This window comes from Nothobranchius furzeri, chromosome 5 (assembly GCF_043380555.1).
Source record: "Nothobranchius furzeri strain GRZ-AD chromosome 5, NfurGRZ-RIMD1, whole genome shotgun sequence".
NCBI classification, from domain to species: Eukaryota; Metazoa; Chordata; class Actinopteri; order Cyprinodontiformes; family Nothobranchiidae; genus Nothobranchius; species Nothobranchius furzeri.
In genome coordinates this window covers 41,576,551-41,595,802 of record NC_091745.1, presented here as the reverse complement: position 1 = coordinate 41,595,802, position 19,252 = coordinate 41,576,551, and the positions used below count along the sequence as shown (strand labels likewise).

The 19,252-nt window shown below is 41.5% G+C and overlaps 1 protein-coding gene across 1 annotated transcript; it reads left to right on the top strand.

Moving 5' to 3' along the window:
- The first annotated feature begins 9,072 nt into the window (after positions 1–9,072).
- Positions 9,073–11,964, top strand: LOC139069920 (LYR motif containing protein 1-like). The gene is made up of 4 exons (XM_070551297.1): positions 9,073–9,260; positions 9,337–9,397; positions 11,610–11,641; positions 11,714–11,964. Exons 1-4 carry the CDS (start codon positions 9,102–9,104, stop codon positions 11,825–11,827), a joined length of 366 nt encoding a protein of 121 aa, XP_070407398.1. The 5' UTR covers positions 9,073–9,101; the 3' UTR covers positions 11,828–11,964.
- Positions 11,965–19,252: the final 7,288 nt, after the last annotated feature.

The following is a 19,252-nucleotide window of genomic DNA, read 5'->3' as shown; positions in this document are numbered from 1 at the left end:
AGTTAGTCATAATGCCAATCAGTTCTCAGTGTCAAAGTAAATCTTACAGCATTTCAACATTTTACTAAATTCCACGGACAGGCAGGAAGTTGATTATTTTTTTATTCTGAAATCTTTTTTCTTATTTTCTGTGATGGGTTATGCTTTTACATTGATTTACTTTACTGGTAAATAATTTTCAAAACATCATATTTATCAAAATGGAAAAAAAACTTGATTAAATAGTGATCGTGATTTGACATAAAATAAATTGTGATGATTTTTTTTTCCCATATCAACCACCCCTAGTACCATACAGCTTTAGGCACATAATATAAGAGGATCAGTTTGTATGTAAGTTGAAATGATTTGAATAAAAGCATTTAAAACAACTGACAACTCCAGTGATCATCCCTGCCCCACTGCAACATTATATGTGGGTTTTATTTCACTTCCTTTGCTTTAAACTAGGCTGTTTTTTAATTGAAATATGTTATTTATTTTAGGTTTCTTTTCTAATTTTAACCTTTATTGTTACTTATGCTTTCTCATAAGTGTCTTCAGCACTAATTTTCATGGACTGAAAAGATAAGGGGTTAATCAACTCTTTGGATGTTCAGTCCAATGAAGAAAGTACTTACTCCATGAGTACTGGTACATCATATTAAAAACTCTGACAAATATATGCTGTTGAAACTTTATTTTCCTGTATTTGCAAATACTAATTTTTACTCACCTGAGTACTCTAGTCCTTCTGCTGTGTCTTTTGGCTGTCCTTCAGCTGTATAGCACCAACTCACAAGTGGAAGATGCACAGTTCTTTCCTAGTCCTGCAACAAATCACATATTTGCAGTTTAACATAAAAAAACACAGACCGGAAGGTAATGTTTTAGAATAGCAAATGTACCATGTAGACATTAAATAGTGGTGAGAAGCAGCCTCTAAAAACTATTTAGGAACACCGGAATTTGTTTGTCCTACACTAAACATTTATTATTAGAGCTAATTGAAATGTACTGACTTTGTTTTATGGATAGGTAGTGTTTTCTTTGACTGTTATATTTTAGCTGTAACCAAAGACCTAGAATGACGCTGGCTAAAACAAGCTCAGTTTTTAGCATACACTGTATAATGTTACACATTTATGCGGTGCGCTAACATTAAAAACGGTTAACCTGATGTATGTCAAGTCAAAATGTATACACATTATTTATAAGGGAAAAAAATTATAATTACATACCTATATAACTGGCATACCAGTTCTTCAGTTACATGAAGTCCTTGATCATCCAAAGAGCTAACAATCTGCCTAAAGCCAAGTGGGCTCCATTCCCGCTCAGATCGGAGGCCTGCCGATTACGTCATACTACGGCAAATCCACTCGGACAAACTTCATTGCACATCTTTTTTTCATACATTTCTTCCACACATTGGTTACATAACATGTTGGTGGAGCTGGGTTCCGACTGTCGGCTTGTGGAGCTCTCGGGAGACCGATGTTTTCCACCCGGTTCTCCCCTCCCCGCAGCTCGGCGCATCTCTGTCTGATTGCGGCTTCTGTCTGCTGCGCTGCCGGCTTGTGGAGCTCTGGGATGGAAACCTTTCCACCCAGTTCTCCCCAGCGGCAGCTCTGCGCATCTCAGATCGCAGCTGCGCTTGTCTGCTGTGTGGCTGCCAGCTTGTGGAGGTCTCGGGAGACCTCTGTGTTCCACCCGGGTTTACCCAGCGGTCAGCCCGGCGTATCTCTGACTCGGAAGCTCTGGTGTTGTGCACAGTTAACTCTGGTTGTAGCTAGGTTGCTACCTCCGTTAGCTTAGCTCCCACCTCTGCGTTAGCTTTGGGTTAGCTTCAGGATAGCTTGTAGCTAGTTCGACTGGGTGTCGTCAGTTGATCCCAGCCTTACAGCCCCACCCTCAGCTCCACCTCTCTTCCCTTTTGTAGAATTGTCTGGGCTTGACGGAACCTGTGACACAATCAAAATGATGGTGGTGGCCACCTCCCATTTAGCCTCAAAAACGTGTTATTGGACCCTATGGAAACGAATTGTTCCGTATATATGTCGATGGGACAGACACGCACTCCTGGGGAGTGTTGCAGAGCAATTCCCTACCAGGACAGCAGAGGGCGTAGCGCTGTTATGTGGTATCCTGTCATGTATCCGGTCCAAGATAATGTGTTTATACTATGTTTTTTTGTATAAAAGAGACTTTTTAACACTGACAAATTGGTCTCTCATCCTCCTCCACCTCTTCATGCGCTCGCCACCTCTAAACCAACGTTTCCTGTCATTTCCATCCACAAATAAAACGCTTGCTGGGCATCTTTTCACTCCGCCAGTCACGGGGATTAAAACGTTCATATTTTTAGAGTTTTTTCGCGAGGTATTCTTCAAGCTTCTCCGTGTCTGCCGCTAGTTATTCTCGGCTCTCTTTATGTTTTTGAGGGTGCAATGAAGACACTGACATGATCTGTCCCTATTAAATAAACAATAATAAAACACGGACTGATGTGATCAGACTTGTATCCGTTGCATATTTTCACCACTACGGGGTAAGCCAAAAGCCACGGGGGGATTTTTCAAAGTGTGTTTTTTGTTAGGAATGCAAAATGACTTTCATCATATTTAAATTTTCTGATTATATGAAAAAGTAAATAAAAATGAATAAAATACCTAATGGAATGAACCTGTTATTTACATATCTGATATTTTCAGAAATTCAAGATAAAAGATAGTTTCATTGCACAGGTGTACAGCAAAGTTGTCTTTGCGCTCACTAAAGACAGCTCATAAGGATGTAGTAAAATATAAGGACAATTTAAAACCCACACTGAGAGCCCTTGAGACAGATTCCCTGTGTTGTAACTGCCTTCTGTAATTCTGTAAATAACATGTCTGTGTAGCTAAAACAAATGTAACTGGGTTGAAACATGTTTCTTCATCACATATTGTGCTTTGTTTGACGATTTAGATATTGTGGTAAATTGGACTGGACTGATGTGCTAACGGCTAGTCTGAGTGCAGCCAGACTAGCTCTTCACTTAAAGTAGAATGTGACCACCACCATCGTCCACGTTGTACTGCTGTAGATTTTACAGTTTAGACGTTCATAACCAAAGGGACAAATGGCTCTCTGCTCAATGTGAGGCGGGACTTTTCAGGAGCTTTTCTCTGCTTTCAGGGACTGAATGTTGGGTTTCAGGTCGTTATAAACTCAAAGGTTCAGCGTTCAAATGTATTAAAGTGTTCAGTGATTCTGAGTCTGTGGCTTCTTTTGTTAGGTCTCAGGTTTGTTTCCTCTGAGCAAAACCTCACCTTTGACCCCAGGTTGGGTTCTCACATTATTCCCGTGTGATTCACAGGAAATATAAAAGTCAATCAAAGTTATTGTAACAAATAATTTGGGATGTTGAGAAAAACACTGAAACTGCTGCAGTTTAACCCTTAAACTTCCTCACCTAGAAAAAAGCAAAGAAAACGTTACACTCTTGCATTTTTTTGTTTGGGGCAATAAAGCTTTAGCTCAATGTAGATTAATTACAGTAATACAAGTGTAATAATAAGGTAACAATGGAATGTATAATGTTACATATTTTTGTCAAACAACTCCTTTTTTTTATTTTTTGGTTTTACTATTTTTTTCTCAACAATGCTATGTGTGTGTGTGTGTGTGTGTGTGTGTGTGTGTGTGTGTGTGTGTGTGTGTGTGTGTGTGTGTGTGTGTGTGCGGAGGGGGGGGGGGCATTACATTTTATGAAATGACACATATAGTCTGTCAGAGAAACAAAATAACATTAGAGCACATTTTATTTTCCAGAGTCAAAATTAATGCAACTTAGACCAAGAGACCATTAAAGGCTCAGGAGCCTTTTTAGGTGTTTACAACAATGCATTTTAGTTGACTGGGGTCTTGTTTCATATCACAAGTCCCTCTTTTCCACGGATCCATACTGACTATGGTTTAGTGTTTCATATATTTAGTTAACACGTTTTCTAGCCTACATTTAAACAATTTTCCAGAATTTTTGAACATTGTGGAAGGAGTGACACTGGCCTTAGTTGTAGATGTTTATTACCCTGCTTAAACCTTTTGGCTATTGCCTTTCAGAGGAAACCAGTTTGAAAGGATAAATTATTTATGTAAGTTAATGGTTTTAGAATACCACCAATAACCCTTTAAACCAACAATACCATCACAGTCAGTGGAGGCTGTTGTTACAATGATCAACAATTTATTTAACCTCCAGCTCATCTGAGGAAGATGCGGTCAGGGAGATGTTTTTATTAATGTTTCATTCATTATTGTTACGGATGCCAGGCTGGCCTGTGGAGAGAAGCAGCCAGAATCACCAAATCCTGCTCAATCAGCCTGACACCGCCGCTCCTCCTCCTCTCTCCCGGGCTGCTGAGGAGCACAGCTGCAAGGAATCTTCACTGATTGCCAACACCTGTATAAAAAGGCGGTGCCTTCAGCAGGCAGCAGTGCAGGGGTTCTGCTGCTGTGCTCCAGGTTTTGTGTAGTTTCAGCCCCTTTTCGTTTGGATTTGTTTGTACTTTTTAACTCTTAGTCAGAAGTTGTGGATGATCCAGTGGGATCTTTTGTGTGTTTGGGTTTAAGGTTAACTTTGTCTGTTGCTATTTTTACTGACCTCGGTTTTAAACATCTTCCGTTGTGATAAAGCTTTTAAAATAAGTTTTTACCAGGTGGTTTTAGTTAGTAGAATGTTTGTAGACTTTTAACAACTTCAGGATTTTAAAACGCCTTCGTTGCGGTAAAACTTTTAATATAAGTTTTTACCGGGTGTTTTAGTTGATATTTGCTTTGTAATGTTAACCTTTTAGGGAAATACGTTTGCTTGTGTTTTTAATACCTTTTTGTACAAATAAACCCATTTTAAACTCCTCCACCAGTTCTTATGTTGCCCCCTTCCTTCACATTTTTACCAACACATGTCGGGGATGTAACAATTATCTTAAAAAAAGAGTAAAAATATATTTACTAAATGTTTCACTCCTCTCGTTTCCTTAGTCAGATATTTGCTGCCAACTCTGGTCCCACATTCACATAAAATCATTCATTTCAGTTCATGAAAAACATGCGCACAATATTTTGTAACTATTTTTCAATAAAGTTTAAGTTTTCAAGCAACGTCATCATGAAGCGACGCCATTGTTATTGCTTTCAAACATCAAATAAGACCGGTAAATCGTTTTTTCCTGTAAAGCGTTCAGTATTTACGAGCAGAAAGCAACCATTTAATATGAATGTTGCCATTTAGTTTCGTGTCAGGTTATTTTCTCATCATCACACTGTATTAGTTAGCTTTTCTTGCGTGAACCCATCGTTTTAGAAAATCAAACATGCTAACTCTCAGTGTCAGCTTTTATTTGTGTTGCACCGATTGTAGAGGAAAAACATTAGCAGCAACATTTAGCTTCTAATAAAATGATTAAAATACAATTTAGAATCTGGACACACGCGCGCGCGCACGTATACGCACGCGCACGCACACAGAAACGTACATAAAAGGATGAAGCTGGTGCTCATCTTCACTAGGTGAGTTCATAGATCAAAGGACAGCAGTTGATGACATCACTCTTGGTTGCCACAGACACCAAAGAACAGCATTGGTCAGATCTCAGAGACAAGTCTGTATCTCACAAACACTCGTGACTCCATTCGATACATACTGTTTCTCCTCAGTTTTCTGACTGTTTGGGACAGATAGTTGAGAATTTTGTCACAGTTTTCTCTTCAAACCCGTCAATATTTCACACGTCTTAAAGATGGAGACCACAAAAAGTCTTTCTTGGTTTGAAATCGTAGAACGAGGAGTTGAGGTCAATTATGATGAAATAATTGACTTTTCTCCCAACACAGAGGTTCAGGTCAGTGAGGTCAACCCAAAAGCCTCACTGCCTACTAACTGTGGGACTCAGGGCACAGATCAGCAGGAATCTGGTGAAAAGCTCCAAAAACCTGCTTGTAGTCAGGATATTCGTTCCCAGTACTACCGAAGAGAGACAAACCAGTACCAGCCTTCTGTCAGTACTCAGGATATTCGTTCCCAGTACTACAGAAGAGAGACAAACCAGTACCAGCCTTCTGTCAGTACTCAGGATATTCGTTCCCAGTACTACCGAAGAGAGACAAACCAGTACCAGCCTTCTGTCAGTACTCAGGATATTCGTTCCCAGTACTACCGAAGAGAGACAAACCAGTACCAGCCTTCTGTCAGTACTCAGGATATTCGTTCCCAGTACTACAGAAGAGAGACAAACCAGTACCAGCCTTCTGTCAGTAGTCAGGATATTCGTTCCCAGTACTACCGAAGAGAGACAAACCAGTACCAGCCTTCTGTCAGTACTCAGGATATTCGTTCCCAGTACTACCGAAGAGAGACAAACCAGTTCCAGCCTTCTGTCAGTACTCAGGATATTCGTTCCCAGTACTACAGAAGAGAGACAAACCAGTACCAGGCTTCTGTCAGTACTCAGGATATTCGTTCCCAGTACTACAGAAGAGAGACAAACCAGTACCAGACTTCTGTTCCTACTAAGTGTCCTGAATCCCAAAACCACAGAAGAGAAAGAAACCAGACTTCTGTTCGTAATCAGGATTCTTGTTCCCAGGACCACAGAAGGAAGGTAACCCACTGTCAGACTTTCCCTCTGCTAAAGGTTGTTGTTCCAAACACCACAGAGGGTAGAAAAGACAAAAGAACTGTATTTTTAGAGTAATTTTTTTGTTTATGGAGAGGGAAGTCTGGGCCTCTAAGCTCAGGCTTCTGCCCCCGCAATGTGATCTCAGATCAGCGGGAAAATGGATGGGTGGTTTTTATACTGTATGTATTTGCTAAGTTTTTATCCTTCGTTTGTAAAATATTATTTATACTTTTGTACTTATATTTATACGTTTGTATACATTTTATATTTTTGTATAATTTTATAGGTTTATTAAATTAAATAAAAAAATAACCCCTTCCGCTGAATCGCCACCTTATCGTGGTGGAAGGGTTTGAGAACCCCGTGGTCCTGATGTCTGGAGGCTTCGTCCCAGGAGAGCCCCCATGACAAACCAGACTTACGAAAGGGGTCAGACTAAGAGCGATTCAATGTCTTTAAATACACACATCTACGTAAAGTATGTTTCCTGTTCATTTTCCTTTTTCCCTTTGTACTAATCACTGTGTCCCACCTATAATGGACAACACTGGAAAGTTGTTTCAAGATACTGGACAGGGGCGTCGAGAACTGGGGAGGAGCAATGTGGTTTTGACATTGGCTGTGGGAGCATAGACCAACTCTTTACCCTTGCTAGGGTACTTGTGTGAGATTTCCCAGCCTGTTGGTGTGTTTTTGAGATGTGGAACAGGTCTACGACCGTGTCCACAGAGGCACTTAGTGGGGACGGGGCGCTCAGTGAGTCTTTTATGTGTTCTCGTCAGTGGGTTGGGCGTACATATGTACATATAGACCAATTGCACATTACCGTTTACATCTGTGTAACTGCGCACATCCACACTAGCTGGAGGGCAAGAACCCCGTCTCCAGCCCTTACCCAGATGTGTCTCCATGATATAAGCTAACAAAATAATTCGTAGAAAATCCCTGAAGAAATGTCAAAAAGGAGCCTGCCTGCTGCCACAAGATAGCGGCCATGCTTAAGTAAACATGCCTCTTTAGCTGGCCTGCCATCTAATTTACCAGTGTACATATTTAACTGATTAATTATGAGAACTGAGACTGGCACACACTCAAAGTGAAAGGTGTTATGATGTTTTTTGTGAATAACTTCCCCGTGGTCAATCCGATCGCTTAGAAAAGAAACAGCACAGCTCCCACGGTCGAGCCGGTCCTTTTGATTTATAGATGTGGGTCTGAAACATTTTCATCAGTCTCATGGCTTGTTTCCTACGTTAAATAACTAGAAACCTACCGTAAGCGTGTCCCCTTCCTGTGTCATTATGGGCGGTAGTGCGGAGGTGCCGAGTCATGATTGATCCCATTGTTGTTAATAGGTGGAAGGGCCTATAGGGTCGAGCGTATCTTGGGATGGGTTCTCTATTAAAACTGTTTTCACTAATAGACGGAAGGCGGTCAAAGCAATGATGTGTTGTTTGGTCAGGATTTTTCTCAAAAAGATTCAATTTTTTTCTTCAGGTGTTTATTTTCTAAATCTATGTTTTTATTTCATGTATTACACACTTTTGTGTGTCTTCTGTTTTGGTTTTTGCCTTTTGTAGCTGTTCTCTTTGCAGTTTAACCCGCTGCTTCTTAACCTCGAGTTTATTGGACTTATAAGTTAGCTGTTCTTGCGTGAACTCTGGCCGAATGTCGTCGCTTTAGAAAATCAAACATGCTAACTCTCAGGGTCAGCTTTTATTTGTGTTGCACCAATTGTAGAGTAAAAACATTAGCAGCAACATTTAGCTTCTAATAAAATGATTAAAATACAATTTAGAATCTGGACACACACACACACACACACACACACACACACACACACACACACACACAGAAGGTATAAAGCTGACTCATGCAGTCTTACAGGGACTCAGATGTTTGATTGGCTGTCTCTTTATCTCATTTGGTTTTGGAAGGCTACATTCTCATGATAGCTAAATAGTTCATATAAAGCTACCACTAATAAAGAACAGACATGTATAAAAACAGATGTTAACCAACGACATGCAGCCTTGCAGATAGCACCATACCAGTTTATCTATAGAGCACTTTCAACACAGCATTACAACTGACCAAGGCGCTGAACAACGGCAACGACTAAGATTAAAACTAAGAAAACAGATGCAGGTTATAAACAATAAGGTCAAATAAAGCCACCAATAAGATATGGCATTAAAACTGTCAAAGGACACACATAGGTACATGAGAATTACATTCTACTAGCATATAGAAAGGAAGAAAATAAAAGTGTTTAAAAGCAAAATTAAGGATTAAAAGTGATGTTTTTCCCAAGGGAAGTTTAGTGTTTAAAAAAAATTAATAATAATAATTCTCCCGTAGTGCTGCAACAGTTTTATGTGTGATGATAAAATTCAGTCAAATATTGAGATTCTCTCAAGAAAACTCAGATTTTTTTGACTTCCAGGTTACGATCTGATGGCAGCGCCCACTCGCAGCACAGTGCTGTCTCTTTACAGACGTGTGTTTTGCATCGCTCGGACCTGGCAGGCACAGAGCGGCGTTCAAAATGACACAGAGGCTGAGAGGAAGTACATCGTGCAGGAGGCCCACACACTCTTCCGACAGAACCAGCAGGTTTGTAACATCGGCACTTGGCTCACAGGTCTGTTGTAGTTTTGAGATTAATGATCAGCTGTTTGTTTTCTTTTAGCTCAAAGATGAAGAGTTAATAAGGAGGTGTTTAGAAGAATGTGAAGCAAGGATAGAAATAGGTATGGGTGAAGAGATTCAGCAAGGTGGTGCTAATAAATAGCTAATGTGACACAGCATGAGTATAGTTAGATTTTGTTTCATGTTTTTTATTGTTTCGCTTATTCAGAATCACTTTGAAGGACATAAATTATTATTGTAGGCAAACATTGTCATGTTCTGCGGGTGGAGATGGCAGACCATGTGTGGTGGTGGGTTCCGGAGGCAGATGAGCAGGCAGACGGATGTAAAAAATAAAAGATGTTTATTGTAGGACGGGAGCAACAGGACGAACGAACATGGACAACGACAATGAACCGACAAAAGACAGCAACAAGGAGGGAGGTATAAATACACAAGGGAATCAGGAACACCTGGGCAGAGTAATCAGGGACAGGTGAGAACAATTAGGCAAATCAGGGCAGGAGAGACACAGTCAGGGAGGCTGGGGCGGATCATGACAGTACCCCCCCTCAAGGGGCGGATACCAGACGCCCACAAGCCACAAAACACAGGAGACACGGGCACGAACGAAGACCAGACCAGGGCACACATGACAAGGGAACACAGAAGACGAGACCAGGGGACAAGGAACACCATCCAGGGCTGCGGAGCAGGGGCCTCTCGGTTCAGGCGGCACTCTGTCTTACGACCAAACAGACGTGTCCAAGAACTTAGACCAGGGGGACTCAAGGACTGGGCACAGGGACTCGATGACTTGACTTGGACACGATGACTTGACCTGACACGTAGACTTGACCGAGTAGAGTAGACTTGACTTGACACGTAGACTTGACACGTAGACTTGATACGTAGACTTGACTTGACACGTAGACTTGACACGTAGACTTGACTTGACACGTAGACTTGACACGTAGACTTGACTTGACACGTAGACTTGACTTGACACGTAGACATGACTTGACACGTAGACTTGACTTGACACGTAGACTTGAGTAGACTTGACACGAACACTTGACTCCAGGAATACAGGACACCAGGAACACAGAGACGAACTGCAGCAGCAGGCACAGGCCCCAGCAGGAACTGCTGCGTGGAGAACCTGCAGGCACAGAACCTGCAGGCGTGGACCAGAAGTGGTTGAGTAGCGGGACCGACGTGTGGAAGCCCAGCTCGGCGGCAGGTACTCGACATCCCAATCAGAGCAGGTGCACATCCGATCTGCTGGGTCCATCGGCGGAGGCTCGGGTGAAGGGAAGCCGGAGAAGAGCGGGGAGACCAGCCCTACCACACCGGAGAATAATGGCGTGCGTAGGGGGTGTAATTCCCTTGTGGCTCCAGGATCCGCGGCTTCAGGAGAAGAACGGGACGGGGCAAAAACAGCTGGAGGAGAATGACCCTGGCCACCCCGAAGATAAATAGGATGCGCCAGGATCTCCCAGAGGAACTTCAACCACCCCGAGAACAGGTAGGATGCGCCGAACACACAAACTCCAGGCCAGAAATCTCCCACAACTGAAAGGGACAAAAAAAAGAAAAATAATCCTCCAGGAACAGATGTGTTAGCTCACCACAGGTCCAGGTTTGGTCGGTTCATTCTGTCATGTTCTGCGGGTGGAGGTGGCAGACCATGTGTGGTGGTGGGTTCCAGAGGCAGATGAGCAGGCAGACGGATGTAAAAAATAAAAAGATGTTTATTGTAGGACAGGAGCAACAGGACGAACGAACATGGACAACGACAATGAACCGACAAAAGACAACAACCAGGAGGGAGGTATAAATACACAAGGGAATCAGGAACACATGGGCAGAGTAATCAGTGACAGGTGAGAACAATCAGGCTAATCAGGGCAGGAGAGACACAGTCAGGTAGGCTGGGGCGGATCATGACAAACATGAAGAAAATAAAAATTCAATCCAGTTGAAAAATCATTTTATAATCCCTGAGGGAAATTAAATCCCAAATCATCCAAAATGCTTTTGTCATCTTTAGATTAACGATCATTCAGATTAATGCTTTCTCAGCTTTCCCCTCGGTGTTGAAAAGTCAGCGTCCAGGCATTATTTTATTTTATTTTATTTTATTTTATTTTTGAGTGACAGACTTTATAGACTTAGCAAGAAAGCAGCCGAAGTGCTCCAGTATTACATTTGGTAAACACAATTCAGCAGTTTTTGTTTATTAGAAATAAACGTTGTAATTAAAAATGACAAACTTGTTTTCAGCCGTACTTCACAGTTGTTGCTGGTTATTGTTTTGTTGTTTTTTTGCAGGTCTGCACTACAGGAATCCGTATCCAAGAGCAGTAAGTAATCTGGATTTTTTTAAACGTGTTTCTTCTGACAAACTGTATTCTGATCCAATCACCTGCCTGCAGTCGTACCTCCCACCGCTGGGACTGGCCACTCAGAAAGGGAGAAAACTGCGAGCTCAGCAGCGCCTCAGGAAGCAGGCCAAACCAATTTACTTACAGTCACACGACGAGACCTGACATCTAATCTGGATCCTGGTCTGGAGTTCAGATCAACAAGGACAGGAACCTGCAGTGCAGTGACCAGGAGATAATCTGGGCTGAGGTTGTGCTGTTATTGATGTAAGAGCAGCTGTGTGTGTGTTTTATTTATTGTAGATATTTTTTGACAGTCTAATGGATGACTGAGAACCTTCACAGACATATTCTTTGACAGTTTTCAGTAAAATGTCTCATAAAGGAGCAGTCTGAACCAAATGTTATTTATCTAAATGTCTCACAATAAACTGTCTTGAATCTTTGGTTTGATGATTTTTTGCAGTCTAATTTTAAGCTTAAACAATATTTTAGCTAAAAATGCAAAATCTAGGATGGAAATATTTATGTAGCTGCAGGTTTGACACCAAAAAGCACCTCAAGTGGTCTGACTTTAGACCAAAATGAACTATTCTTTATTGAAATGTTTAGGTAGCATCCAGTGTTTACTGAATAACAGTTTCCTACTCTTAAATGTTACCCTGTTGTCATTTTTTGGTCAAATTTTCACCAGTTAGGAAAGGATGCTGATGCAGAAGCTCCCCGTTATCGTCCTGAACCTCCTCCTCCTCGCCAGCTCATCGTCTGACTTTAGAACCACATCACTCTTATCTATCTGTTCTAGTTGCTGATGATGGCAGCGAAGTCATCGTCTCTTCTGACCTCCAGACTTTTTGTTTTTGTGTCTACAAGAGGATAATGTGCACAGATTTTACCTACTAAAATGATCAATTATAATGTATAACATGTAAATTCAAACAGTGAAAACAAGTAATGAAATGTTCACAAGCATCAGAACTGTAAAGATAATAAAAGGAAGCAGGAACATCCCTGGTAGTAAATAATCTGTTTATATTACAACATTTTGTTTTAATTAGCTTTATTTTCTCACCTTTCAGTTTAAACAAACACTGAATGTTTTACTGCCTCATCAGTTCACTGCACATCCTAACGGTGGAGGAACATGGGGAGAAATCTGGAGTCAGTGTGCTTTGTAAGCAAACGTCCTGTTGATTATGTGAAAAAGTGGTCAATAATCCAGATTAAATATCTCGTTACTCTGCACTGCTCAAAGCTTTAGTTTAAGCTCTCTTGATGCACCATCTGTCAGATACCAAAGGGGGGCGGTCTCATGCTTCACAGCAGTGAATTTCTCACTTCTCTGTTTTAGAATCATGTTTTTTGCCACATTAATACAAACAAGGAGTTTGTCTTAAAACTGATGCAGAACAGTTCACAAACTGAAAGACTTGCAAACATGAAAAGCATAATGCAAAAATACAAACAACTGCAGAAAGTGCTAATATGCAATAAAGGGAGTGTGCAACTTTTGTAATCTCCCTTTTTTCTTTGGAAAGCATGCAGTGCATGTGGGGTATTGTTCATTTCTGACACAAAATTAGAATTGGGAAAATAAACATTCCCTCACTGAAGATAAATGTTCTTGTAAAGCTGCAGATTTTAGATGAGGTCTTACATTAAACATGACAAAGTGAAATATTTTACGGATAATCTTGAAATGATGTTTAAAAACACTGAAACATGAATCCAATGAAAAGAGGAAAAGAAAACTTGAATAAATCGCGTTAATTACTAAAGTTAAATGTGCACAAACAAGATTAACTCTGGTTAAGTAAAGCTCGGCATCGATCTGAGCTACAAAGATGCTGTGAAGGAAACCCTAAAGAGTTTAACCTTTGGAGAAGAGACTCGCTCACCTGCCTTGTTTTTATTTTGTTTTATTTTATTCATGTTCAGGTTTCAGCCCAGAAAGTTTTCAGCTCACGTTGCCATGGTAACAGGGCCTGATGTTACTGAACCTGTTTTATCCTCAGCTGCACACGTTGCAAACAAGCTGGTTAAGTTTGAAACCAAAAGATCTGCTGCTTCAGACATTTGTGCCCATGTCATCAGTTAAACATGTCCAACATTTGTGTAAACTGTGCAGAAATCTGTGCTTCCGTTGTTATCGTGTATGACCTGGCTGGGTCCGGTCCTATGCAACATTCCCTATCATAGTTATGCAGATGACACCCAGATCTACCTAGCTCTATCACCTGGTGACTGTGGTCCCCCAGACTCACTCTGTCAGTGTTTGGGGCAAGTTAATGACTGGATGCAGTCAAATGTCCTCCAGTTAAACAAAGACAAGACTGAAGTTGTGGTCTTTGGAAATAAGAAGGATAGGATGGAGGTTACTGCTCAGCGTGGCTCCAGAGGAATACAGACAACGACTCAGGTTAGAAATCTTGGTGTCATCATTGATTCAGACCTGAGCTTCACTGGTCACATTAAGGCTATAACTAGACCAGCGTTTTGTCATCTGCATCAAATAGCACGGCTCAGAGGTCTCATGTCCAGACAGGACCTAGAGAAACGCTTTCATGCATTCATCTACAGCAGGCTGGACTATTGCAATGGTCTTTTGACTGGTCTTCCCAAAAAGCTGTGAAGCAACAGCAGCTTATTCAGAATGCTGCTGCTGGAGTTGTGACAAGAACCAAGAGAACCGAGCACATCACTCCTGTTCTTAAACCTCTATACTGGTTACCAGTAAACTACTGAATCCATTTAAAATGCTACTACTAGTTTATAAATCACTCAACAGCATGGAGCCAAAACACATCTCCTTTCGGTAAGCCCAGCAGGGATCTGAGCTCCTTAGGGAGCAGTTAGCTGGTAGAACCTCGGGTCAGAACCAAACAGGGAGAAGCTGCTTTTAGCCACCATGCTGCACACAGAACACACATTCTTCCTCAAAACCTCAAATGTGCCCCAGCTCTAGTAACTTTTAGATCAAACTTGAGCTTATTAATTAATCAAATCACTTTTATTGTCACGTCACATGTGCAGGTACACTGGTACAGTACATGCGAGTGAAATTCTTGTGTGCGAGCTTCACAGCAACAGAGTTGTGAAAAAATACAATAACGTAAAAACAAGCAAAATATAAAATAAAAAATGGCTAATCTAATAACATTACTAATGTGTGTGCTAGTATTTTTTATTTTTTTTCTACGTGTGTGCGTGTGAGTGTGTGTATAGTGTGTATATACATGTTATACAAATGAATAAAGTAAACAATAAGATAAGAGATATAAAATGTACAGAGGTTGGTATGTGCAAAACAGTGGCATTAATATACAGTATGGAGTGTGTAATATTGGAGTTTCAGTAGTGAGGGTGAGGTGTCTGAAGTGTTCAGCAGTCTGATGGCCTGATGGAAAAAGCTGTCTCTCAGTCTGCTGGTTCTGGACCGGATGCTGCAGAACCTCCTTCCTGATGGAAGTAGTCTGGACAGTTAATGGCTGGGGTGACTTGAGTCCTTGATGATCCTCCCCGCTTTCCTCAGGCACCGCTTCCTGTAGATGTCTTGGAGGGAGGGAAGCTCACCTCCAGTAATCCTTTCTGCACACCGCGCTACTCTCTGGAGAGCTTTGCGGTTGTAAGCGGTGCTGTTGCCATACCAGGTGGTGATGCATCCGGTGAGGATGCTTTCAATGGCACAGCGATAGAAGGTCCTGAGGATGCGGCGGCTCATGCCAAATCTTTTCAATCTCCTGAGAAAGAAGAGGCGCTGCTGTGCCTTCTTCACTGTATTGTTCGTGTGCACTGACCACGTAAGATCCTCAGTCAGATGAACTCCAAGGAAACGGAAGCTGCTCACCCTCTCCACAGCTTCGCCGTTGATGGTGATGGGGGGTGTATTCCTCTGCACCTCCGGAAGTCCATTATCAACTCCTTTGTCTTTGTGACGTTGAGGGTGAGACGGTTGTCCTGACACCAGTGGGTCAGGGCGCTGATCTCCTCCCTGTAGGCCATCTCATCGTCGTTGGTGATGAGACCCACCACTGTGGTGTCGTCCGCAAACTTCACAATGATGTTGGAGTTTCTCGTGGCCGTGCAGTTGTGGGTGTAGAGCAGGGGTGTCAAACTCATTTTAGCTCAGGGGCCACATTGAGGGAAATCTAGTCCCAAGTGGGCCGAACCGGTAAATTAAAAAAAAACTTCAGATTGTTTTCTTTGTTTTAATACAATCAATATGAAACAAAGCTGGAGCCTGAGGACAGTGTAGTACAAGTACAACACCTGAAGAATAAAAAAAATCAATAAATAAAAAAACATTCCTTAGTGATTCAAAGAGCTTACAGATCACATGGCAAGATCAGTTTCATGCAGCACTTAAAGTATATTCGACTCATTTTACTTTACATCTTTTAGCTTTCACCAGCACATCAATATCAGAAGTCACATCCTGAGTGGCGGCCAGCTTCAGGATGGGATTCAAGTTCTTGTGTGAGCCTTGAGCGCAGCTTTGTTTTATTTATACTCATTACAGAGAAAACTTGCTCACAAAGACAAGTTTATTTTCACTCTACATTGTAAAGTATGAAAATAAAGTTTACACAACCATCTCGCGGGCCGGATTTAACCCGCTTGTGGGCCGGATCCGGCCCGCGGGCCGCATCTTTGACACCCCTGGTGTAGAGTGAGTACAGGGGAGGGCTCAGCGCACACCCCTGTGGAGCACCAGTGTTCAGTGTGACGGGGGATGAGGTGGTGCTGCCCAGTCTGTCCACCTGGCGTCTGTTAGAAAGTTAAGGCTCCAGCTGCAGAGGGAGCTGCTCAGTCCTAGATCCTGCAGTTTCCTGTCCAGCTTCGAGGGAACGATGGTGTTGAATGCTGAGCTGTAATCTACAAACAGCATTCTCAAAAGAATGAATGTTTCTTATGCAGCACCTTCTGCTCACCCTTTAGCTTTGCCTTTTATCTGATTCTTAAATCAGAATTTAATTTGTGTTTTTAATTTGGTCTAAATGTATTTGTGTATTTTAATTATGCTGCCATGTTGATTTAGCTGTTGTTGCTCCTGGAAAGTACATTGAATTGCCTCTGTGTATAAAATGTGCTTTACAAATAAAGCTGGGGGTGCTGATGGAGATCTGTTTTTGCACTCATCAATAACATGCACGGTCTTCTGAATGAACACAGAGAATAGAGATGAAGAAGAGCTGCATCTTCTGCAGCTTCCTATCGACACATTAGCAGCAGAAGCACGGCTGTAGAGCCTTTCTTGAACTGCTGATTGTGGGAGTGGGGTCTCCGGAGATCAGAGCTGCTTCCCACAGATGTCATCAGAACCCTTTAGAGTCACTATTTGAGGAGTTTGGGGCTTTGAGCCATTCCCAAATCCGATGGCGTCCTGCTGAGAAGGAGGCATGACTCTGTGTGATTGGTCTTACAGAAAAGTTCAGTTTAGCTTCGTTCCCGTCTGTGTGATGTATATCTATGATCCCTACGACAGTTTTGTTATAAACCACTGTAGTTTCTTTTTTATTCATCTGACTAGATTTTCTGTCTTCGCACATCCATCGATAAGCTCAGTGGCTGACCCTCGCTCCGCCTGCACCCATTCATCTCCCAGCCCAGTCAGCTATTTGGAGTCGGTACACAGAGACACACAGGAAATTAAAAGCCATGAAGCAGAGACCCGGCAGCCCGCTGGACTTTTTGTGCTTTAGTAAAAGATAAAGAGAAAAAGAAGAAGCCGACTGCTGAGACCAGTGATTCAATATCTCATATAATTTATTCATAAAACTGTTTAAATGAGAAGTTTTATACATTAAAGGTGTTGAACACTACACGTTCAATACATCTGCGGTGACCTCTGGTTGGAAAGAATGTCGTATGGGGGGCAGAAGCGCTTGTATCAGCGTGGAGATTTATAGAACATGGCAAAAACATTTAGTCTTATTTCCTGATATTTGGACATCTCTCCTCTGATTGGCTGACAGCTTCTCAACACTACCACTAACTCCGATTGCTCAGCGACAGTGTTTTATCTCCGCAAATAACACAAGCCTGTAGGAGTTATGCCAACGGTCAGCTTCCACCAGCCGAGACGTTCTCTGCTGCTTCCTGGACGCAGCTAGACGTAGATCTGTCAGGTTTGTCAAATCCTGGCGTTTTGCCGACTATTTTCTGTCAGACGCTAAAGCAGGAGATAGGTGTAGGATAGGGTGACCATATGTCCTCTTTTCTCCAGACATGTCCACTTGTCACTGTGTGTCCGAGGTGTTCGGGGTGTCCATGGTGGGGGGTGTTCATACATTTAAATATCCGGGTTTTCATCCAGGAGCAGGGTTTGAATTATGAGGGATCTGGATATCTTACACATCCAGGGAGAGCCCGAAAATGGTTTCTACCTATGTTACATTATTTAGGACTCTCGGCGTACCGGGGATTCTTTTGAGCGTAGAGCAGCAGAGCACTGATTGCCGATGCGCTCCAGACAGCTGCATCTTGCACACGGCAAATTCTCAAAGTGACGCAACTCAAAAAGTTATAATTAACCCTTTGATGCATAATGGTCACTACAGTGGACAGGTACTCAAAATTGTTATTTATTTATTTTTGCTGTTAAGCACAGCTGTTGAAGACTTTATTGCATTTGAACCCCTCCATTTGGACTTCAGTAAGTCAAGCCAACATATTTCATGTTCAGATTGCACGCTGTCCACTGAGGTGGACATGTAATAAACTATGTGTAAATTAAATGTTACAAAAAAGATGTAAATATGAAATTTGTTTGATTCACACCTAAAGATGAATGAAAAACATTGTTTAAAAAATCATGGTTGAAGATTTCATAATTCATGCTGCGGAGCTCATCAATGTGCTGCTGTGATTTTCCCTCACTGACACGGCCGCGTAGCACACACTCCACTGTTTCTGCAGTCACTAAACCTCTGTGATGTGCTTAGTTCAAACGTATCTCATGGGGTGAAAAAGTAAATGGTCAGGCAGCAGTTTAGCTGCAGAACTGAGAGGAGATGCAAGAAAATCAGAGACAGACAGGATAGGAAGATAATCAAATAAAAGCAAAACAAAGCTTGAAAAGGAAACGTTAAGTAGATTTATCCCATTACACCTTTTTACTCGAATAAAACAATAATTTATAAGCATTTAATATTTATCTATTTGATAAAAACCAGCTCACCTGCAGCCCAACAACCAGGGCCATTTCAAGGTATCTACTAAAACTAAATATTTTCATCAGACCACATTAATTAGTTTGTAGGAAGAAGGTTAGCGCCACTGAAAAGAAACAAAAAGAAAAGAAAGAATTCTGACTTTAACCTCAGAATTCCAACATAAAGACATTGAAGTCACGTTTAAAGTAAATAAATAAATTATGTCAAGTAAAATATTTGTTTAGTACTTAAAATATTTATTTTACAAACTAAACATTTAGTTTTGACCCAAATATTTAATTTGTAAAATAAACATTTAACTCTAAATTATATATTTAACTTGCTAACAAAATATTTCATTGGGAACTTTAACATTTATAAATGTACGAATAACAAGGTGAAAATATGACTGAAAAACGAACTCCCACTTTTTCCT

Coding starts and splice junctions, on each gene's coding strand:
- LOC139069920 (XM_070551297.1), top strand. CDS start 9,102: ATGGCAGCGCCCACTCGCAGCACAGTGCTGTCTCTTTACAGACGTGTG. Junction 9,261..9,336: donor TCTTCCGACAGAACCAGCAG/GTTTGTAACATC, acceptor GTTTTCTTTTAG/CTCAAAGATGAAGAGTTAAT. Junction 11,642..11,713: donor GGAATCCGTATCCAAGAGCA/GTAAGTAATCTG, acceptor ACCTGCCTGCAG/TCGTACCTCCCACCGCTGGG.